Source organism: Capra hircus, chromosome 17, assembly GCF_001704415.2.
Source record: "Capra hircus breed San Clemente chromosome 17, ASM170441v1, whole genome shotgun sequence".
Taxonomy (NCBI): Eukaryota; Metazoa; Chordata; class Mammalia; order Artiodactyla; family Bovidae; genus Capra; species Capra hircus.
Window position 1 is genome coordinate 20,672,268 of NC_030824.1, and position 24,424 is coordinate 20,696,691.

General features: G+C 42.7%; 1 protein-coding gene across 1 annotated transcript in view; it reads left to right on the forward strand.

The window, feature by feature from the left end:
• TMEM132B (transmembrane protein 132B) overlaps positions 1 to 24,424 on the forward strand; it is a 396,200-nt gene that overhangs the window by 156,204 nt on the left and 215,572 nt on the right. The window contains exon 2 of the mRNA XM_005691512.3: positions 3,342 to 4,233. Coding sequence (XP_005691569.2) covers positions 3,342 to 4,233 — 892 coding nt within the window. The remainder of the gene's footprint in view (positions 1 to 3,341; positions 4,234 to 24,424) is intronic.

The following is a 24,424-nucleotide window of genomic DNA, read 5'->3' on the forward strand; positions in this document are numbered from 1 at the left end:
GCATTCTGGAGGAAATCTAAGTCTGGGCAAATGCGCTGTATACGCATTTATGCATGTCTCTATGTTGTGTACATACAACATTTACTACTTAAAATATATTTTAAACATTTGAAATCATGTAAAACAAGATTTGATGACTGCTGTTTCACTGAAGATGTAAGCATTTTCTCACGACACTACATATTTGTTGAGACCGTGGTTATGGTGATCTCTTAACATCTCATGTGGAGTCAGACTTTCATCATTTATAGGATCAGTGCCTTCATGATGAGTTGTTAGGCTGTTTCCTGTGTGTTGCGGCTGTAAGTCATACTTGTGATGACGCTTGCACATGACTCTCCTTCTTGACCTCTTATTTCCTTCACGTGAATTCCTAGGTAGAGAATTACTGGGTGGTCATTTTGAAGGGTCTGAATGTTCACTTATTTTCTGGGGCCATGCCACGAAGTTTGTGGAATCTTAGTTCCCCAACTAGGGATTAAACTTGGGCACCTTGCATTGGAAGCATGGGGTCTTAGCCACTGGACCAGCAGCGAAGTCCTATTCACTCTTATAATTGCTTTGTGTAGGTTAGCCATGCTTTTCTCCAAAATCTGACCACTCCTTGGGGGCAGAAACCACATCTGTCTTGCTCCTGTGACTTCCATATAAGGGCTGGGAACACAGTAAGTGAGTAGTAAATATATTTAGATAGGTAATTGGAGAAATGAATAAAAAATAACTCTTCTCCTCTAGTAATTAATCTGATCCAGGACTGGCCATATTGATGACACTTGAGAACTTACTTTCTTCTTTCTTTCTTCTTCTTTTATCCCCCCACAACTTTACTGAGATATCATTGATCTATACAAAGTATATGTACAATTTGATGTTTTGAGATATGTAACCATTGTGAAGTGATCACATAATCAAACTAATTAACATATCTATCACCTCTACCTGATTTTCATTCTTGTGTGTGTGTGTAGGAAAGATTTACTCTAAGATCCATTCTCTTAGCAAATTACAATGTACAATACAGGATTGTTAACTATATCACATTGCTGTGCATTAGCTCTCTAGAAGGCATTCATCTTGTTTAACTGAAACTTTGTACCCCTTACCCCCCCATCCTGCCTCATTCCTCTCTCTCTCCAGCCTCTGGCAACCACTATCCAACTCTCTGCTTCTACAAATCAGACTGTTTTAGATTCTGCATGTAAGTGAGATGGTGCAGAGAACTTGCCTTCTGAACACCTTCTTGGTGCAAGGATGTGTCAGCTCTGAAATGATTGTGTCTGCTTCACAATCTCCTAATTACAATTTTATCATTCTCTTGGAAAGGAGAGCTCACCAAGGACAGCCCTGAAAAGGTCCAAAATTATTTCAGTCAATAGAAAGCTGTATTTTGTAGAATTTGTAATGGCTGCAGAAAACTCCAACCAGGAGTTGGAGTCAATGGAGTATTTATTTGCTTTTTATCCTCTGATGATGCTGCATTTTAAACACTGCTGCCAGCTTTATTTCTTCTTGCTCTGGTTGGAAGCTGGGTTCCAGGGGCAGAGGTTTGTTTCAGGGCAAGAAAGAATCCCTGTCTGTTTGTGGCTTGATTTGCTGACCCTGGTTCCTGGTGGGCTGTCTTCACTTTGAAAAATCTTGGATCTTTGCTTTCTGTGTTTTGCCATTTGAAAGAAACACACACACACACATATACATATATGCATGCACATGTATACATGTATATCTATATTTATATGTATTTTAATTAACAAAGTATAACACATGGTTATTGCGATAAATTTTAAGAAAGGAGAAACATTGGTGATAAAATTCAAAAATCCTTTTTGGATTCTATAGAAACCACACATGAATATATGTACATTTACATATGTACCTAAAAAATTACCCAAATAGAATCCTAAAAAGTTATCCAAATAGGATTATATGAGTTACGATTATAGCTGTTTATGTTTAATGACATATTGTGACATTTTTTTTCAAATATACTGATACAGTTGTGCTTCATTTTTCTTTTTCTTAATTTAACTTTATTAATATTCTTTTTTTGGCCACATGTGGGACCAGGGATCAAACCTGTGCCCCCTGCATTGGAAGCATGGAATCTTAACTGCTGGACCACCAGGGAAGTCCCACTGGGCTTCATTTTTCTCACCGCTGCTTGTTATCCCACTGCAAAAGTGTATAGTTTATCCACTCTCCTCTTAATAAACCTTTGGAGTGGTTTAAATGGATAAATAATAATCATGGTAGCTGGAAAAGGTTGAGCGTGTTTGTGAGTCAGCACTGTTCTAGGCTCTTCATATTTATTAACTCATTAATCCTTATTATAGTTTATATTTATATTCTACTTTTATATGAAGACATTTGAGGCACAGACAGGTTAAGTAATTTGCCCAAAGTTGCTCAGTGAAGAAGTGACAGAGTTGGGATTTAGATCCAGCCTGCTCACTCTAGCACATATGTTCTTTTTTTTTTTTAAGTAGTTTTAAAAAAAAATACTTTTATTTATTTATCTGGCTGTGCTGGGTCTTAGCTGCCGCACACCAGATCTTCAGTCTTCATCATAGCGTGTCAGATCTTCAGCTGCTGCATGTGAACTCTTAGTTACAGCACATGGGATCTGGTTCCCTGACCAGGGATCAAACCCGGGCCCCCTGCATTGGGAACACGGAGTAACCACTGGGCCACCAAGGAAGTCCCTCATATATTAACGCATTCTTTAGTCTGTCTGCAATTCAAAAGGATGCTGTAGGGGACATCCTTGTAGATAAACAGATCTTTATGCATTCTCACTCGTGTTTCAGAAGGAGAGATTTCTAGAAGTAGGAATGCTAAACCATAGCTTCACCCTCATTTCAAAAAGAATTAGGAGATGTCTCAATGTCCCTGCACACATCCCATCCAGGAGTGACAGGAAGAAGTGTAAATACCAAATAAAAGCATCAACACCTCATATACAACAACAGTCCGATGCCTGGTTGTGTGGTGGGCTGGGTAGGCAGCCTACTCTCCGTGGGGTGATTACAACAGAGTCGACCATGATCCTCTAAGCTTGGAGATTTGCAAGAACAAGAGGGTGTGATGTTTTCCCTCTGGGGGTGTAATTCAGCCACAGGGCGATTGGGTCAGTCGTACCTGGGGGCTCCTTCCCGCTCTGCCTTGGTTATTTTGGAAGATCCTTAGAACACACTTTATGTGATGCAAGGAATTCCACAGTTATGAGACCCAGGGGACGGATGCGTGTGGCCAGTAGGCAGTGTGCTGGGGTGGGTGGGTGGCGCTTGCACTGCGTTAATTAAATCCGGACTCTGTTCTCAATCTTCCTTCCCTTTCTTGTGCAGTGATGGAGAGCCGAGCCATCGTGGACAGCCTGCAGAGGTTCTCCTCACTCCCCGCTTACCTTCCCACGAGCTTCCACATCTCTAACGCAGAGGAGTCCTTCTTTCTTAAAGAGGCCAACCAGGACATCACGCGGAACTCCAGTCTGCAGACCCGGGTGGAGTCTTTCTTTATCTACCGAGCCAGGAGACCCCCAGTTGTCAATGCCAGCTATGGTCCATTTTCCGTGGAAAAGACAGTCCCCCGGGAGCTCATGCTGACTTCTACATCCTTTGGCCACGTGGGCCAGTTTCCCTTTAATTGGAAGGTGAAAGCCCACATCCTCGATAGCTCCATTTACTCCAACAGACCCAAAGTGCAGACCTTGTTTTATATCACTGGGATGGGCTGGGCTGATGGTGACCCTGCGGAACAACTACCCTGTGTCAAGATGTTTGCTTTCCCCGAGGCCAGGGAAGTGGCGGCCAGCTGTCGGCTGCAAGGGACCCCGGGGCTGTGTGTGGCCGAGCTGGAGCTGCTGCCTGAGTGGTTCAGCTCCGGGCTGGACCTGGAGCCTGAGGAGGAGATCCCAGCCCTGCTCGGCGGCACGGCCATGGAGCTCTTCTTCGCGCTCTACCCCGCTGATCTGGCCGGTCAGTGTCCCCTGGAAGAGGATGGCAAGTGGGAGAATAACATCCACTCGGGTCAGGACAGCCCCCCGCCGGCACCCCCAGCCCGGGAGAGGATTGGGAGTGTCGTGGTCTACCCGACCCAAGACGATCTGCGGTGGTCCTTGCTGAACCTGGATGAGAATGTCGTCCTCTCTGTGCCGCTGAACCTCATCCGGGAAGGGGACACAGCCACCTTTTTGGTCTCCCTGACTAGTGCCTCCGTGGCAGACCACTTCACTCTTAGGTAAGAAGGCTCTGCAGGGTTGGATGGGCTGGAAGTCCACTGTTGGTCCTCAGTGAATTGTTATTCTATCAAGTGGTTGTTGATTGTAAGTTTCCTCCACCACAGTGAGGAAACTTACAAACATAAGACCAATGCAAGCCAGCGGACTTGGGGACGGGCTCTGGGCATCTCTGTTTTCCAAGCTCTCCCTAACTAATTCTGTCGTGAGGCCAGGATTGAAATATCTGCTTGGAAAGCAGTGATTCAGGCTGTGAGGTCCAAGTGTGTCCCTTTCAGGCTCTCATCTGATATTCTGAACCTCTCACTTCCCTCTTTGATGTGTGAGGTAGAATCCCAGAATGAATGCCCAGAAGTGGACACCTTGTAAATGAATTTCTAAATCCATAAAGGAGTTTTCTGAGACAATGTCTCCTACCTCTCAGTTTTTTTTTTTAAATTATTTATTTGGCTGTGCTGGGTCTTAGTTAGGACATGCAAACCCTTAGTTGCAGTGTGTGGAATCTAGTTCCCTGACCAGGGATCTAACCTGGGCCTCCTGCATTGGGAGCATGGAGTCTTAGTTATTGGCCCACCAGGGAAGTCCCATCCTTCCTCTTAGTTTTTAATCAGTAAAGAATCCTTTGTCAAAGTAAAGCAGCTGCTGTATCTGTATGATGAAGACTTGGTTTTAGGATTGCAGAAAGTGGGGAACTTCTCTGAGCTAAAGGTACAAATCTGTCTTTAGCTTATTTTGCTCACAAAGGTCCCTGGGTAGCAGTAGAATGCATGGCTCTGCTCCGCACCGGCTGTGTGCCCTGGGGCAATTCACCCAACCTCTCTGGGCTTCAGCTTCCTCATGGGTGAGATGGGAATAATGACGGGATCTATTTCCTGGGGGTGGTTGTGAGGATTACTCAAGTTAATCAAGTTCTTAGAACAGTGCCTGGTACATGGAGAGTCTTCACTGAAAGTTAGGCTGTGGCTGTTTCCTCATCCCCAGATGCTGAGCTGGTAGACATCTAAACTGCAGTGCAGGTGGGGCTTCGTTTTGCTGGATGCAGGTGAGGAAAAATAAGAACTAATCATGAGTCCAGGGTGGTCCTTCTGATTCTGATGGAAGCTGATGTCCCAGATCACACTTGTCTGGAGGTGTCCTTGTTCAGAACCCGCCAAGAGGATCCCAATACTCTGGTAGATCCCAAATGGGTTTAGCAGCCTGCAGGAAGTAGGGTTCTTACTTGAAGCCCCTTGAGTTAGTCTTGGTGGTAAAATTGATTCAGAACTGGGTGTGGACCCAGCCCTGTGCTATTCACTTCAGTGATGGGGCTGGTCTGGTCTAAAACCCAGCTCTTGCTCTGCAGAGATTCTTTCAATGCCGGGCAGTGCCAGCTGCTCACTATAGACCAAGAATGGCATAGGGATGGCTTCTGCTCTCCTGCCATTTACTCTCCTAAGGCAGACATGATCAATCAACTGTAGCACCTAGTACTCCCTCTGCCATGACAGACATTACTAATATACTTCCACATTGAGTCCAGGACTCCAGGCAGCCCCTACCAATTCATGTGAGGGAGAGGGTATGACATTTCAGACTAAGCTTATTTGCCATCTTGGGTGTAGAGAGAATGTTATTGAGTGAGAATTTCAAGGAAAGGGAGAGCAGGTGCCCTGGTGGTTGGGAAAGTCTGGGAACCTGGCTGAGAAAAGCATTTCAGGCCAGCACAATGGCTCACACAGTACTAGATAGCTTTCACTGAGAACTTAGAATGCTCCAGACCACATTCTAAGTGATTTACATTCCTTCACTCACTGAATTTGACAACAAACAACTCAAGTAGGCAAGTATCATCATCCCCATTTTTCTGAGTCACAGAGAGTTTAAGTAACTTGCCCGAGCTCACACAGCTAGGGAGTGGTAGGTGTGAACCTACTGGTGGGCAAGCTCTAGAGCCTGTGCCCTTCACCCCCTCAGTCAACTGCCTTTCGAAGATAGGAGGGGGCAGCTGCCGCACCTCCTAGACTGTGTATGGCTCAGTCATGCCAGAGCTGAGGGTCAATTTAGGGAGAAAGAAGCTGCTGAGACCGGAGGAAGATCCAGAATGTAGAGGCTCCTGAAGTGGCATCTTGGTGCTAAGTAGAAACCCCTCAAGTTTTCTGTTGCTCATAGAAGTTAATTTTAGAGCTGAAATGAACTCTAATATGCTGACTTTGCCCTGAAAGGTTAAATCATGAACTGTCAGCCTTCAGGAAATATTAATACTATCCAGGAGCCTTTAGTTGTGGGGCCTTGAAACTGTCCCAAAGGAGAAGCACTTAGTTTAAAGTTTATAAACTGATGGTCATAGCAAGTCTAATCCAGAGATGTGTGCTGGGTTTTTTTTTTTTTTTAATCTCATATGGCATTCCTTAAAATATTTAAAAGAGTTGACAACCTCTGACAATAGGGAGATCTCACATATCATTTTCTTGGAAGGTTTTGACGATTTGGTAACTTGGCTACAGTTGACTGTAGTTAAGGAGTGGCTTCCCGCTTTAGATGGATCATGCATTGCCTGGCTCACTCCAGTCCCCACCATGCCCGGCCCATTGCACTCACTTATCTGGTTCTTGTGAGCATTTTGAAACTCCTGATATAGTATTGGAAAAAGGGGAAAACAATGCTTAGAAGAGGGGCTAAATTCTAACCTCTGAAGGCAGACATCACCGACTCATTCACTGTGGGTGTCAGGGAGACAGAAGTGGTCAGTGAGTGCATCATAGGAAATGAAACATCAGGGACTTCCCTGGTGGTCTGGTGGCTAAGACTCCATGCTCCCAGTGCAGGGGGCCCAGGTTCCATCCCTGGTCAGGGAACTAGATCCTGCATGCTGCAACTGAGGCTCCCTCATGCTGAAACTAAGACCTGGCACAGCCAACTAAATAAATGTTTAAAAAAGGAAGTGAAACATTCTTCCAGCATCACTGGTATTATTTAGTGAATTAGTTGCTTCATGTAAAACAATTAGAAGAGTGCCTGGCACCTTGTAGGTGTTCAGTAAGTGTTTATAGATGCAATTATTTACATACTATAATTGATGCTATTATGTTTACTTCATATGATTAATTGATGCTTTTAAATAATTATGTGTACTGTGCCAGGCTCAAGTTGTGTCTCTCATGTGATCACAGGCAGCGTACAAAGGATTCGTGTCCATCTTATGAATGTGGAAACTGAGACTCAGAGAGGTTAGGTGCTACCTGTTTGAAGCTGTGCAGTGGGGAAGTGGTGGGGTTGGTGTGTGGGTCTGCATGCAGGAGTTGAAAACACTCTTTTGGATGGTTCTACTTGTCCAGGTGGAGACTAAGCTTTACCTTTCAGATCTTTCTGGGTCACCATCTAGAGTTTCTTGTCGTCATGCTTTCCTACGTATGACTATTGTTTCTTTATGCTTGTTTGCTTACAGAAGCTTTATTCACATGTAAATTATATAGTGAACTTAATTTTAAAAACCGGTATATCAATATCAATTGCATTCCTATACAAGGATAAAATTCTAATTTCTTTATTGAAATATAGTTAATTTACAGTGTTTTGTTAGTTTTAGGTGTATAGCAAAATGATTCAGTTATACATACATACCTAAATACATACACGGGGCTTCCCAGGTGGCACCAGTGGTAAAGAACCTGCCTGGCAGTTCAGGAGTCTTAAGAGTTGTGGGTTCAATCCCTGCATCGGGAAGATCCCCTGGAGAAGGGAATGGCAACCTGCTCCAGTATTCTTGCCTGGAGAATCCCATAGACAGAGGAGCCTGGCGGGCTATAGTCCATGGGGTTGCAAAGAGTCAAACAGGACTAGAGTGGCTTAGCACACGTGCACACACATACATACATATATATGTACATATTCTTTTTCAGAGTTTTCCATTATAGGCTATTACAGGGTATTGAATGCAGATGACTTATTTCTTTTTAAAAAATAACATCTATTTATGGCTGCGCTGGATCTTCCTTGCTGCAGACGGGCTTTCTCTAGTCACAGCGAATGGGGGGTCCTCTTCATGTGGTGTCCCTGGCAGTGGCTTCTCTTGTAGCTGTGGCTTGCAGGCTCTAGAGTGTGGGCTCAGTGGTTTTTGGCACAGAGGCTTAGCTGTTCTGAAGCACATGGAATCCTCCCAGGGATTGAACCTGCATGCCCTGCATGCATGGTAGGTGGGTTTTCTTCCACCGTACCACCAGGGAAGTCCGACTATTATTTCTTACGTTGAACTTTATGGCCAGAGAAGAGTGAAAGTGAAAGTCACACTCTTTGTGACTGTGTAGTCCACGGAATTCTCCAGGCCAGAATACTGGAGTGGGTAGCCATTCCCTTCTCCAGGGCATCTTCTTAACCCAGGGATCGAATCCAGGTCTCCCACATTGCAGGCAGATTCTTTACCAGCTGAGCCTCCAGGGAAGCCCCAGAGAAGAAGGCACTAAAATTGTGGAAATAAATGAAGATCACCTAGATGAGAACAGAGGTTATTTTTTCAGAGCTTGCTTTGGCAAGGGAGTCAGTCACCATCACTGACGTTTGGCGGAGAACCAAGGGCAGACAAGGACGTGGGAAAGTTCTGTTCTGATTGTCAGTATGGGGAAGCTGGAGGGGGCTCCCGAGCAGTGAGCATCTTGTGACTGGTCTGGGAAGCATATTTGGCTTTTTCTGGCTGACCTTGGTTGGAAGCAGAGGCTGTCAAAAGGGAAGCTGGCAATCGCGGACCAGCCCTTTCTGGGCTGACTGTTGCTGAGGCTGTGGCTTGGCATTTTGGCTTGGTTGCTGCAAGGTTGTGGGTCAGACTTTTCTTGTCATAGATGGTCTGGCTATTGTCTTTTTGTATATTCAGGCTCTTAAGAATAAAACACTGTTTTCAGGCTGTAGGGGATGTGTTATTTCCAAACATAACTGATTGTCTGTTTTAATCATGTCTTTTATGAATGAAATGTGACATATTTCATTCTGGCTCAGATGAAACCCCAGGTCAAAGTGTGAATGTGCACAGGATTCACTGAGATAATTTCAGAACTGAAGACGTATGGACAGGGGACAGGTGTGTGCAATTTTCATGTGTTACATTGCTGTTTCTGACTGCATATTGTATTGGGGCCAGTCTGAACAAAAGTTGAATTGGTTGTTCTCTAACACAGATAGACTCTGTTAAACGCTAATATCTAAAACTAACCATATATTGAAAAGCCTTTTATTTATTTGTTATTTTAAATTTAAAGTTGCAGAGTTTTCTTTCTTTTTAAAAATATTTATTTATTTGGCTGCACTGGGTCTTAGTTGGGGCACACTGGCTCTTCATTGTAGTGCCCAGGGGGCTCAGTGGTTGCCACATGTGGGCTTAGTTGCCCCACAGCATGTGGGATCTTAGTACCTTGACCAGGAATCGAACTGGTGTCCCCTGCATTGGAAGGTGGATTCTCAACCACTGGACCACAAGGGAAGTCCCCAAGACCCTTTTAGCAAAGGGTTAAAAAGTGGGGTTTGGAGGGTTTGTGGGCTCCTAGGCTGGGTCCAGGGTAAGTCTTTCAAACCAAGAAAGGCTGACATATTATGAAAGTTTTCCCACTCCATCTGTAATGTCTCCAAGGCCGAGAGTGATCCTGAGAAGCTTTATCCCTGATTTATGAAAATAGCTCTTTCTTGGCTTTCACAGAGAACCTCCCAGGCTGACTTCTCATCCTGCTAGGCAGTGGAGCCCAGTGGTTAAGACTGTAGACTCCGCGGCCAGACAGCTTAGGTACTGGGTGCCAGCTGGGTGACCTTAGGCAGGTTACTTAACTTCTCTGTGTCATAATTTCTATGACACTTAAAGCTGTTTATACTGTAAGTGGCTGTATATGAAGCATCAGCTTTGCTCAGTCAGATTCTTCACTTTCATTTGTTGCCACCACATCCTTCTTGTTGCTCAGGCCAAATGTCTAATCACCAGATTGACTTTTGCCGTTCTCTGATACATACCCCTCCATTTGAGCTATCAGCAAATCTTGAGTTTTCTCTAGAAGTGATGAGCTCCCAATCAGTAGAGGCATTCAACAAGAGAGGCTGTCTGCCGGGAGGGGCACTTCTGGGCAGGTTGACAGGCTCTTCTGCAGTTCTTCTGGGTCATCCACACTTACATGTCTGGTAGGATTTTCCTGTATAGTATCCAGAATTGAACTCCCTCCATGTCAAGCCAGGGTCCTCTCTTGGCCTCCTGACAGGTCTCCCAGCCTCCACCTTTGCCCCCTGCTGTCTTGAGCAAAAGCCAAAGTTCTCCTATGGGCCCATAGGCCCAACATGATCTGACCTGCTCCTGTGGCCCCCTGCCCTGCTCTGATATTTTGGACATACTTTACCATTTGTATTAATGACATAATATATCACCATTTATGGCTCACCTCTTCCTGCTGGAATGTGAGGCCTCTGAGGGCAGGGACTTTTGCCTACTTTGTTCTTTGATGTGCACTAAGGACCCAGGGTACTGTCTGGCACAGAATAAGTGCTCAAGAAATATGTGTTGGGTGAATGAATGAGTGAATTTGGAAATGTTGTGAAGCACTGTTCCTGGATGAAGGGTGTGAATTGTCAAGACTATATGAATTCATGGAATAAATAAATAGGAATTTCATAAATACTGAAGGTTGGGACACTTGGAGATCTGCTTCTGGCAGAGGTTTTGTCTTGGCTACAGTGTGAGAAAGGATTAATCATTTTTCCTTTTTTTTTTTTTTTTTTAAATGATTCTATTTATTTGGCTGTGCTGGGTCTTAGTCACGGTACCTAGGATCTTTAGTTGTGGCATGTGGGACTTCCCTGGTGGTCAAAAGTGGTCAAGACTCTGCACTCCCAATGCAGGGGGTCCAGGTTTGATGCCTGGTCAGGGAACTAGATCCCACATACCACAACTAAAAACTCTTCGTGATGCAACTAAGGATTCGTCATTTCTAGTCGAACTGTAGGCAGTGCCAGTGCAGTCTAAACCTTGGTAATTCACACATCCCCTTTAGGGTTTTTTTTTTTTGTCATGTCAGATGATGCCACATCCTGCCATCGTAAGTTAAGTCATATCCACGTGCCTTCTTTGTGCAGTTTTTATTTGTTCTTTTTCTTTAAATGAAATCACTGAAAACTTACATAAACACATTTAAAAGGATACCTTACATCAGTCACCATAAATAGAAATCAGTATTACTTGTTTACATGAAAGAGTATTATAAAGATAAGTTACAGTAATAACAACAGCAAAGAACACAACACTGCTAAGTGCTGAGTCATCACCTGTGGAAGCAACCTGAGGTCGGATTTCTGCTTGAAAGGAGGTTTAGCACATGCTGCAGAGAGGTGATGGCCACGGAAACTTTCTCCCGTACATCATCACAGATCCTGGAGGGGGTGACTGTCTCCCTCTGTGACTTCTTGCTATTTGAGCCATGTCTGTGCGACACCAGGACCACCTGCAGACCCAGGACCAGGCTTTGGGAAAACTGGCTGCTGAAGACTTTCTCATCCATGGGATCAAGGAGACACCAGGAAGCATCACCTCCTGGTCAGCCTCTGTCCCCCCAATGGAGGTCCTTTTTCTCTGTCATGGATATCGCTTCCTGTCACACCACTTCCTCAGGGGCTTCTTTTGTACCTAGTATTGCTAATATATGTTCCAGGTTGAGAATGTCAATTACCTCAAAGCTTTCTAGATTCCCTGACTGCAGAGACCATCTTCCTTCATTTTAGCACCGGGCAGAAGGGAGATCAGAAGTGTCGGAGGTAGAAAATGTAGTTGAGGACTATGGGATGGGTGAGCCTGCAGGCTGAAATCTAGCTGTTATTGATGGAGCAAATATTTTGTGATCACCTATTAGTTGTCCACCTTTGGTTTGCTTTCCTTTTTTCCTTTTGAAAAAAACCACACATGCTCCCACCTCTCAAGCTCATATTTTCCAAGGAGGAAGGCAGTAACCAAGCAAATAAACTAAATTATACACATTAAAACCCAAGCTAAGGGCCACAAAGGAAACAAACAAAATGCAGTATATTCAAACTTTATTTCATTTATTTTAATTTTGTAAAAGCTTTTTGTCTTGGGATGATTTTAGATTTATAGGAGAGTTGCGGAAAACACAGATTGTCCCTAATGCAAACATTTTTTTACATAGCCACAGTGTGCATATCAAAACCAGGAAGTTAGCATGGCTGTAATATTGTTAACTAACCTACAGACATTATGAAAAAGTGCCTGCTGTTCCCGTAACATCCTTTTTTGGCTCCAGGATCCCACATTGCCTAGAGTTGTTATAGCTCCTTAGTCTGATGAATTCTGGTCTTTGGTCTGTGTTTTATTTTTGCTTTTTCTCTCTTTCATGTTTTTGATGAATACTGACCAGCTATTTTCGACAGGGGTTCCTCAATTTGGGTTTTTCTGGTATCTTCTCATGATTAAATTGAGGATGTGTGTGTTTGGTAGGAATCTCAATGAAGTGCTTGTCCTTCTCTCTGTTGTATGGGAGGCATGCGATGTTGACATGTCTCATTACCACTGATATTTACCTAGGTTACCTTCTTAAAGTGGTGTCTTTTCAGTTCCTCTACTACAAGTATGATTTTCCCTTTTGTAATTAGTAATAATAACATCTGGGAAGATAATTTGTGACTGTCAACATCTTTCATGTACTTTTTGCCCATGAATTTTAGCATCTGTTGATGATTCTTGCTTGCCTCAGTTCAGTTCAGTTCAGTCACTCAGTCATGTCAGACTCTTCGCGACCCCATGAACTGCAGCACGCCAGGCCTCCCTGTCCATCACCCACTCCTGGAGTCTAGCCAAACCCATGTCCATCGAGTCAGTGATGCCATCCAACCATCTCATCCTCTGTTGTCCCCTTCTCCTCCTGCCCTCAATCTTTCCCAGCATCACAGTCTTTTCAAATGAGTCAGCTCTTTGCAGTAATTTTTAAATAAATGAATCAGAAGTGAATATTACAGGAGAATCTTGGCTCTTCTTGATCACTTATTTGTATATTTGCTTATTTGTATATTAAGAAGGGAGCCAGAAGCAATTAGTCATTATAGAAGCCACTACACCTTTTCTGCTGAAATGAAAGATGCTCTATGCACTTAGGTGGTTCAGAAGGTTTTGAGATGACTGCCATTCACGCTTCCCACTGCTGGGGGCCCAGGTTCCATCCCTGGTTGGGGAACTAAGATCTCATTAGATGCGTGGCATGGTCAATAAAAAGAAAGAAAAAGAAAAGTAAAAAAAAAAAAATCTCAGTGCTTACTTTCACACTTAAAACAATAGCAACCTGGGAAGATTTCCCTGGTAGTCCTGTGGTTAAGACTCCACTTTCCACTGCAGGGAATGTGGATTCAAGCCCTGATCAGGGAATTAAGATCCCACATGCCTTGCAGCCAAAAAACCAAAACATAAAGCAGAAGCAATATTGTAACAAAAATTCAATAAAGACTTTAAAAAAGATCCACATAAAAAAAATCTTAAACCTTAAAAAAAGCCCAATAGCAACCTGTTTGGTGAAATTACCTCAGGTGGTGCCCCAAATTCAGGCTTTATTAATTTTTTTCCCCAAGGGAAACTCAGATTTCCCTTGAGGAAACTCTGCATAGACACAGATGCTCTGCATCTGGCAATGTCAAAGCACAGATCAAGCCTAGATTTCAGCAAAACTTAGAAAGAAGGTAGGCAATTATTTCCCCAATAAACCCTAACCTGCCCAGAGTGTTTAACTAGTTCCATAAGTCATTGGCTGAATTCAGTGAGTGTATTTCCATTGGTGCTCAGCCCCATCTCTACCTTGCTTTCCATCCCAAGTTCACTGGAGTCTGGGAGCTCCCATGGAGGCTGGTAGGGAACAAGTATAGATGTCACAGGCTTGAGGAGTCTAGCTACAGAGGGGATTTTTTTTTAATTGAAAGAAATATTCTTTAAATTCTATTCAGTTCAGTTCAGTTCAGTCTCTCAGTCGAGTCTGACTCTTTGCAACCCCATGAATTGCAGCACGCCAGGCCTCCCTGTCCATCACTAACTCCCGGAGTCCACCCAAACTCTTGTCCACTGAGTCGGTGATGCCATCCAACCATCTCATTCTCTGTCATCCCCTTCTCCTCCTGCCCTCAATCTTTCCCAGCATCATGGTCTTTTGAAATGAGTCAGCTTTTCACATGAGGTGGTCAAAGTTTAGAGTTTCAGCTTCAGCATCAGTCCTTCCAATGAACACCCAGGACTGATCTCCTTTAGGAGACTGATCTCCTTTAGAAGATCTCCTTTAGGGCTTTTTTTTTTTTTTTTTTTTTTAAGGTTTAAGAAGTCTTTATTGAATTTTTGTTACAATATTGCTTCTGCTTTATGTTTTGGTTTTTTGGCTACGAGGCATGTGGGATCTTAATTCCCTGATCAGGGCTTGAGTCCACATTCCCAATGGACTGATTGGATCTCCTTGCAGTCCAAGGGACTCTCGTGAGTCTTCTCCAACACCACAGTTCAAAAACATCAATTCTTTGGCACTCAGCTTTTTTTATAGTCCAGCTCTCACATCCATACACGACTACTGGAAAAACACTGGACGGACATTTGTTGACAAAGTAATGTCTCTGCTTTTTAATGTGCTGTCTAGGTTGGTCATAATTTTCCTTCCAAGAAGTAAGTGTCTTTTAGTTTCATGGCTGCAGTCAGCATCTGCAGTGATTTTGGAGCCCCAAAAAGTGAAGTCAGCCACTGTTTCCACTGTTTCCCCATCTATTTGCCATGAAGTGATAGGACCAGATGCCATGATCTTAGTTTTCTGAATGTCGAGCTTACAACTTTTAAAAGTTTCACACATAGGATTTCTGTAATAACCCGTTTCCCCTCTAAATTGTCCCTCCCCCACCCCTTTCCCCACGGTCACCACTAGTTTGTTCTCTGTATCTGTGAGTCTGCAGCCTTTTTTTGTTGTTATACTCATTAGTTTGTTGTATGTTTTAGATTCCACATATAAGTGATGTCATACAGTATGTATCTTTCTCTTTTTGACTCATTTCACTTAGCATAATGCCCTGTGAATCCATCCATGTTGCTGCAAATGGCAAAGCTTCGTTCTTTTTTATGGCTGAGTAGTATTCCACTATGGATCTGCACAACGTCTTCTTTATCCAGGCATCTGTGGATGGACACTTAGCTTGCTCCCATACTTTGGCAATCATAAATAATGCTGTTATGAACACTGGGGTGTGTGTGTCTTTTCAAAGTAGTGTTTTTGCTTTTTTCAGGTATGTATCCAGGAGTGGAATTGTTGGGTCACATTTTTAGTTTTATTTTTAGTTTTTTGAGAAACCTCCATACTGTTTTCCTGGTGACTGCATCAATTTACATTTCCAACAACAGTGTGTGAAGGTTCAAAAGGGGATTTTTTTTAAATTTATTTTTTTCTGCTCACCACCAAAAACTTCGCTTCCATCCATTATTAAATAGATGAACCTCTCTACCCATGTCCCCCTCCTGCCCTCCTCCCCTCTGGTAACCACTACTCTGTTCTCTGTATCTATGTGTTTTCACTCATATGTGGAATATAAAAAACAAACAATAAATGAACAAAGCAAACAAAACAAAAACCAACCAAAGGAGATTTTGACCTGTGTGGATTGCTTTATCTTAAGTTTGGAAAAACTGGAGTGTACCTAGATTAGGGTGGTGGCCAAAAAGTTGGTGTACACTTAGCTTGTGCCAAGCTACATTTAGAAGTTTTGACTGCCCTTGGCAGTCATGTTAGGAGGTTGAGGTGATTGTTTTCAAACCTGTCTTATAGACTAGGAAACCCAGACTGCCCTCTCCTCTCTGGAACATACTCCTGCTTGTGCACATAAGGAGGGTGGCAAGTGCCAGCAGTATCAGCCACTGCTTCCCTGTGCCACGTATTTGTGGTGGGGCTGCTTGTCTGCAGGTGGGCTGGTGCATGACCTTCCATGACCTTGGTACCCAGCCTCAAGGCCTTCTTCCTGCTCAGGGTTGCCCTATTTCTGGGAATCGTCTTGCCAATCAAAATACTCTCAGGGTGTAGCTCCATCTCATCCAGGAATGTATTGTGCATATCATTACCAGTTTGGCAGCTGAAACTTCATTGGCTAATAGTTTCTGTATGTGTGTGCATACATTTGTGTCTCCAAATCTGATTTGGTCTGCCCAGTGGCAGGCATTGGGCAGAATCTAGACAACAAAAGAGAGAGATGGGGCAAGGTAGCTAGTCCCCCTCTTTGCCCTCTGGCTAGACTGTGGTTTGCTTACACCCCTTCATCTGTTGCTATAGCAACTGTTGGCAGTTCATCTCCAGTAATTCTGGATTTTATAAAGTAATCACTCTCTGCTTTCATCCCTTTAGACTAGGGGTGATAATGGTAGATACACAGATCCACCTTGTTCCAAACATACTTATAGAATTTCTGACAATTGTGTATCAATTTTCAAATTTAAATTCATTAAAGTAAAATAAATTTAAGAATTCAATCTCAGCTGAACAAGGGTCCCCACTGTTGCCAGCACTGCCGTACACCACCGTCCCTAGGCATCCTCCCCTGCCCTGCCCACGTGTCTGTGAATAGTCCCCTCCTGGGACCTGCTGGGGACAGTGGAGAGTCAGCTGGTGGGCTCGTGATGAAGGAAGATTTCTGGATGCTCCTTAACTACCTTTGAAGGTTTGCCTGATGTGCTACCCTCAGTGAAAGTGAGAATCTGGTTGCCATGTTGTGAGGGTCACTCTCCTCTTCAGACATTTACCCCTGTGAAGGAGAGCTAGGAGTTTTCATGCCTGATAGTGTTGATGGGGCCTGAGCCAAATGGGGTTGGCCATCACCCTGGGGCTGTCCCATTTTTTATGTTTCTGATTCTGAGTATCAATACCTGTGTGTGTCAGGCAGACATTGTGCTAAGTGCTTCCCATCCATCCATCTTATTTTTTCTTCCTTTCCTCACTGAGGACCACCCCCACTTGTCACATGAAGAAGCTGAAGCTCAGGAAGTTACGTGACTTCCTCGAGGGACAGAAAGCCATGAAGTCAGGACTTGAACCCAGGTCATTCCATTCTGAGAATCTGAGCCCCTTGCTGCTATTCTCAGAGAGGCCACATCTTGAGATGACATGGCAGAAATATCTGTCAGAGGAGAATGGATAAATAAATAGCTAAATATTTATATAGAGAAATACTCTACAAGTATGGAAATGAATTCATGTTATAATTGTTGAATAAATCTCTAAAATCTAAGGCTAAGGGGAAAAATTTTGCCAACTCAGACTTACAGTGGGATGCAGTTTTAAAAACATGTAGTGCATTTCTGTTTGTTGTATGTAAATCCATTTGTATGTAGTCTATGAATAAAATGTGTGTGTGTGTTAGTCACTCAGTTGTGTCCGACTCTTTGCAACTCCACAAACTGCAGCCCGCCAGGCTCCTTTGTCCATGGGATTCTCCAGGCAAGAACACTGGAGTGGGTTGTCATTTCCTTCTCTAGGGATGCACAAAATAATCATGAACATAATAAGCACCAGCACCAAGAGAGGTGGGCTGAAGGCAGGCAGGAAACTTCGGCTGTATCTGTTTTGCGTGTTAATATGGTTGGTGGGAGTTACGGGTGTTTTGTGTTCATTTTTTCTTTGTGGGCTTCCCTGGTGGCTCAGATGGTAAATAATCTGCCTGCAATGCAGGAGACTTGGGTTCGATCCCTGAGTTGGGAAAATCCCCTGGAGAAGAGAATGGCAACCAACTCCAGTATTCTTGCCTGGAGAGTCCCATGGACAGAGGAGCCTTGCAGGCTACAGTCCATGGGGTCATAAAGAGTCGGACGCAACTGAAGGACTAACACTAACTTACTATTCTTTGTACTCTTTTAGGTGTTGGAAATATTTCATAATTATGCTTTTGCTAATATTTTATATAAGAATTCAGACATATAACATACTTGAAGGAAATTTATAGTAAGAATCCACATGCCAACCACTTAGATTCTGCCATTACTATTTTCCTGTTTTTGCTTTATCAGGTATTGGTCCATCTGTCAATCCCTCTGTCCATCCATGAATCCATCTTATTATTTGATGTATTGAAAAGCACACTGCAGGTATTTATTCACACCCCTCTAAATAGTTCAGTGTGTGCATCATTGGCTAGAGTTCAATATTTGTGTGATTTTGACTGGGATTGCATTGCATCTATACGTTGCTTTATAGAGAACTGCCCTCTTAACAATATTGAACCTTTTAATACTTGACCGTGATATATTTCCCCATTTATTTACTGTCTTTATTTTCTTCAGAAATACTTTATAATTTTTAGTGTACAGGTCTTGTACATCTTTGGTAGCTTTATTCTTTAATATTTTATTTTTAATGGTATTATAAATGGAGTTGTTGATTTTATTTTCATTTTGACATTTTTTTATTGCTAGTCTGTACAGATACAATTAACTTTTATGTATTGAACTTATATTCTGCAACCTTGCAAAATTCACTTATTTGTGTTTTTATCCTTAAAATGTGTCTCCTGTAGACAGCATATAATTATGTCTTGTATTTTTATTTATTTTGATGATCTCAACCTTTTAAATAGAGAGGCTATTCTGTTAATATTTAATGTGATAACTGATGTGGTTAGATTTGAGGATCACCGTTTTATTATTTGTTTCTATTTGGTTCTCTTATTGTTCCTCTGTTTTTCTTTTTCTGTCTTTTTGGGGAATATTTGAATATTTTAATGAATTCTAGTTTCACTTTTCTATAGGGTAAACTCACTTGTATTATACTTTTAGTGGTAACTTTAGGGATTGCAATATGTACATAACTTTTCACAGTCGACTTTAAGTTCATGTATCATTTCCCATAAAATATAGGGGCTTCCCTGGTGGCTCAGTAAAGAATCTGCCTGTAGTGCTGGAGGTCTGGGTTCAATAACTGGGTCAGGAAAATCCCCTGGAGAAGAAAATGGCTACCCCCTCCAACATTCTTGCCTGGAGAATTCCATGGACAGAGGAATCTGGCGGGCTACAGTTCATGGAATCGCAAAGAGTTGGACATGACTGAGTGATTAACACCACACCCACACACACACACACACACACACACACACCCCATTTCTCATGAAATATAGATAGATAGTAGGTTCATTTAACCACCTGTGCCCTTAAAAGCTAAAGTTATTTTAAATAATTACATACAAATATGTTAAAAACTCTAGAAGACAATATTATAATTTTTGCCCTAAATAATTTTGTGTATTATAAAAAATTGAGGAAAAAGCAAAAAGTAAAATAGCTTTTTGCACTTATCCAGGTGTTTACTATTTCTGATGCTCTTCATTCCCTTCTGGGGGTCTAAGTCTTTACTGGTGCCATTTCTATTCAGTATATAGGACTTCTCTTGGAAGTTTCTGGTAGTGCAAACCTTCCAGCAATGAATTCCTTTTATCTGAAAATGTCTGTATCTCATCCTCATTCTCAGAGAGTATATTTTGCTATTTATAGAATTCTGGGTTAGCAGATTTATTTTTTTCCTTCAGTGCTTTAAAATGTTTCACTCTTTTTTTTGTCCTCCTTCGTTGGGAGTGAGAAGACAGCCATGCATGGCCTTGTTTTCCTGTAGGGCATGTGTTGTTTTCCTTTTGCTTGTTGTGTCTGCCTTTCAGCTGACACAGTATGTTGAAGCTCAGCTGACACAGTATGTTGAAACATGACCTTCTCATGCTTGCCTTGCCTTGGGTTTGTTGTGTTCTTGAGTTTGTGCATTCGTGTCTTTCATCCACATTGAGAACCTTTCAGCTTTATTTATTGAAATGATTTTTCCTTTCTCATTTTCTTACTCCTCTGCACATCAATTATGGGCTATAATTTAGATCATTTGGTATTGTCTAAACAGTTGCTTTTCTCCTTTGCTTTTCACTTCTCTTCTTTTCACAGCTATTTGTAAGGCCTCCCCAGATAGCCATTTGGCTTTTTTGCATTTCTTTTCCATGGGGATGGTCTTGATCCCTGTCTCCTGTACAATGTCATGAACCTCTGCCCATAGTTCATCAGGCACTCTACCTATCAGATCTAGTCCCTTAAACCTATTTCTCACTTCCACTGTATAATCATAAGGGACTTGATTTAGGTCATACCTGAATAGTTTAGTGGTTTTCCCTACTTTCTTCAATTAAAGTCTGAATTTGGCAATAAGGAGTTCATGATCTGAGCCACAGTCAGCTCCCGGTCTTGTTTTTGCTGACTGTATAGAGCTTCTCCATCTTTGGCTGTAAAGAATATAATCAATCTGATTTCGGTGTTGACCACCTGGTGATGTCCATGTGTAGAGTCTTCTCTTGTGTTGTTGGAAGAGGGTGTTTACTATGACCAGTGTGTTCTCTTGGCAAAACTATTAGCCTTTGCCCTGCTTCATTCCGTACTCCAAGGCCAAATTTGCCTGTTACTCCAGGTGTTTCTTGACTTCGTACTTTTGCATTCCAGTCCTCTATAATGAAAAGGAATTGGGTGTTAGTTCTAAAAAGTCTTGTAGGTCTTCATAGAACCGTTCAACTTCAGCTACTTCAGCATTACTGGTTGGGGCCTAGACTTGGATTACTGTGATATTGAATGGTTTGCCTTGGAAACGAACAGAGATCATTCTGTCATTTTTGAGACTGCATCCAAGTGAAAAGAAGACAAGCGAAAAGCAAAGGAGAAAAGGAAAGATATAAGCATCTGAATGCAGAGTTCCAAAGAATAGCAAGAAGAGATAAGAAAGCCTTCTTCAGCGATCAAGGCAAATAAATAGAGGAAAAGAACAGAATGGGAAAGACTAGAGATCTCTTCAAGAAAATTCAAGATACCAAAGGAACATTTCATGCAAAGATGGGCTCAATAAAGGACAGAAATGGTAGGGACCTAACAGAAGCAGAAGAATTAAGAAGAGGTGGCAGGAGTACACAGAAGAACTGTACAAAAAAGATCTTCATGACCAAGATAAGCACAATGGTGTAATCACTCACCTAGAGCCAGACATCCTGGAAAGTGAAGTCAAGTGGGCCTTAGAAAGCATGACTATGAACAAAGCTAGTGGAGGTGATGGAATTCCAGTTGAGCTATTTCAAATCCTGAAAGATGATGCTGTGAAAGTGCTGCACTCAGTATGCCAGCAAGTTTGGAAAACTCAGCAGTGGCCACAGGACTGGAAAAGGTCAATTTTCATTCCAATCCCAAAGAAAGGCAATGCCAAAGAATGCTCAAACTACTGCACAATTGCACTCATCTCACATGCTAGTAAAGTAATGCTCAAAATTCTCCAAGCCAGGCTTCAACAATACGTGAACCATGAACTTCTTGATGTTCAAGCTGGTTTTAGAAAAGGCAAAGGAACCAGAGATCAAATTGCCAACATCCACTGGATCATGGAAAAAGCAAGAGAGTTCCAGAAAGACATCTATTTCTGCTTTATTGACTATGCCAAAGCCTTTGACTGTGTGGATCACAATCAACTGTGGAAAATTCTGAAAGAGATGAGAATACCAGACCACCTGACCTGCCTCTTGAGAAACCTATATGCAGGTCAGGAAGCAACAGTTAGAACTGGACATGGAACAACAGACTGGTTCCAAATAGGTAAAGGAGTACATCAAGGCTGTATATTGTCACCCTGCTTATTTAACTTATATGCAGAGTACATCATGAGAAATGCTGGGCTGGAGGAAGCACAAGCTGGAATCAAGATTTCCGGGAGAAATATCAATCACCTCCGATATGCAGATGACACCACCCTTATGGCAGAAAGTGAAGAGGAGCTAAAAAGCCTCTTGATGAAAGTGAAAGAGGAGAGTGAAAAAGTTGGCTTAAAGCTCAACATTCAGAAAACAAAGATCATGGCATCTGGTCCCATCACTTCATGGGAAATAGATGGGGAAACAATGGAAACAGTGTCAGACTTTATTTTGGGGGGCTCCACAATCACTGCAGATGGTGACTGCAGCCATGAAATTAAAAGACACTTACTCCTTGGAAGGAAACTTATGACCAACCTAGATAGCATATTCAAAAGCAGAGACATTACTTTGCCGACTAAGGTCCATCTGGTCAAGGCTATGGTTTTTCCAGTAGTCATGTATGGATGTGAGAGTTGGACTGTGAAGAAAGCTGAGCGCCAAAGAATTGATGCTTTTGAAGTGTGGTGTTGGAGAGGACTCTTGAGAGTCACTTGGACTGCAAGGAAATCTAAGCAGTCCATCCTAAAGGAGATTAGTCCTGGCTGGGTGTTCTTTGGAAGGAATGATGCTAAAGCTGAAACTCCAGTACTTTGGCCACCTCATGCGAAGAGTTGACTCATTGGAAAAGACTCTGTTGCTGGGAAGGATTGGGGGCAGGAGGAGAAGGGGACGACAGAGGATGAGATGGCTGGATGGCATCACCGACTCGATGGATGTGAGTCTGAGTGAACTCCGGGAGAAGGTGATGGACAGGGAAGCCTGGCGTGATGTGATTCATGGGGTTGCAAAGAGTTGGACATGACTGAGCGACTGAACTGAACTGAACTGAAACAGTTGCTTGAGGCTTTATTAATTTTTTTTCTGTCTCTGTCTTTATTCTTGTTCTTTTCACATTGGGTAACATCCCTTGACCTGTCTTCAAGTTCACTGAATGTTTCCTTTGTCATTTCTATTTGGCTATTACATTTATCTAGTGAAATGTTATTTTCAGATGTTGTAATTGGATGTTTGGATGGAGAGGTGGAAAGGGCGGTTAGAAATGTGAGTCTGGAAATCAAAATAGAGAAAATAAGAATCTTTTCTCAGATGGAAATTTAAGTCTCTGGGCAGTCAGATCATAATAATTGGAGCCTTGGGAAAAATGAGATTTTCTCAGTAAAAATCCTGAGAAGAAAAGAAGGCTTGTGACTGAGTCTTGAAGGACTCCAAAATTTGATAAATAACAGCAGAGAATCTTCAGAAGAGTAGCCAGAGAAACAGCAGAAAAAATGTTAGAATGTGACATCACACTAGCCAAGAGAAGAGACAGAAAACAAGAGTCAACAGAAGTGAGTGCTGCTGAGAAATCAGGCACGGAAATGAAAATTACCCTTTGCATTTTATATCTGGAAGTTATTGGTGACTTTAATATGATTAATGGACACCTAGGGATAAAAGCTAGATTGAAGGGGCTTGGATTAGTTAGAGATTCAAAGGGTATCTACATGTAGCAGAAACCTCAAAGAACACGGACCTCACCAAGACAGGAATAGATTCAGGGAAAGGCAAGAAATTCCACAGGTAGGGATCCATCTGGTGAATCAGGCTATCAGAGCATCAGGGACTGTATGATTCCCTTGGCCTTTCTCTCACTGTCACAGGATGATTGCTGCAGTGGTGGCCGTCACGTCTGCATTCCATGCAGAAGGAAGGAAGGGAAGAGAGAGGGGCGAAAAATCATGTGCACCCGAGTCTATCCCGCTTCAGGGACCTCTCCCAGAAACATCAATCAATGCCTTTTGATTAATGTTCAATGGCCAAACTGTTCTCATGCTCAAATCCATCCCTAGTGAGTAGGGAATTGTAGGTGTTTAACTGGGCATACTGCCAGTCTCCTCACCTCAAATCATGAGGAAGAAATGGAAGATGGATACTGGGTAAGCAATTAGCAGCATCTGCCACCTGTGTTTTGATGAATATAGGGTACCTAGGGTATCAGGAGAATTCTTTTCCCTAGAGCTAAGGGAACCTGTATATGTTTAAATGCTGAAACAATGCTCAAAGTCTTGGTGGTTCGATTTCCCAGGGCCTGAAAGAACTTCCTGTGTATCTTGTAGATTTCTGAGACACAAATAGGTGTCCTTCTTACCTTCATCACTGACTTTATTTGAATTTTTGTTTTGTTTCTAAGAATATTTATCTATTTATTTGGCTGTGCCGGGTCTTAGCTGTACCGCGCATGATCTTTAGTGGTGGCATGTGGGATCTAGTTCCCCTACCAGGGCTCAAACTTGGGGCCCTAGCTCCTCCCACTCCACCCCACACTGGGAGCGCAGAGTCTCAGCCCCTAGACCACCAGGGAGGTCTCCCACCACTCACTTTAGGGTGGCTGAGAATTTTATGTGAAAAAATAAGTAATTGTGTGCACAGTTCGTCTGACCCACGGGATTCGTTAATGTGAAGCTGGCTCAGTTTGCTCTTTCATCGTTTTGTAGTTGCCTGCCAGTGACTTGGACAGTAAATAAT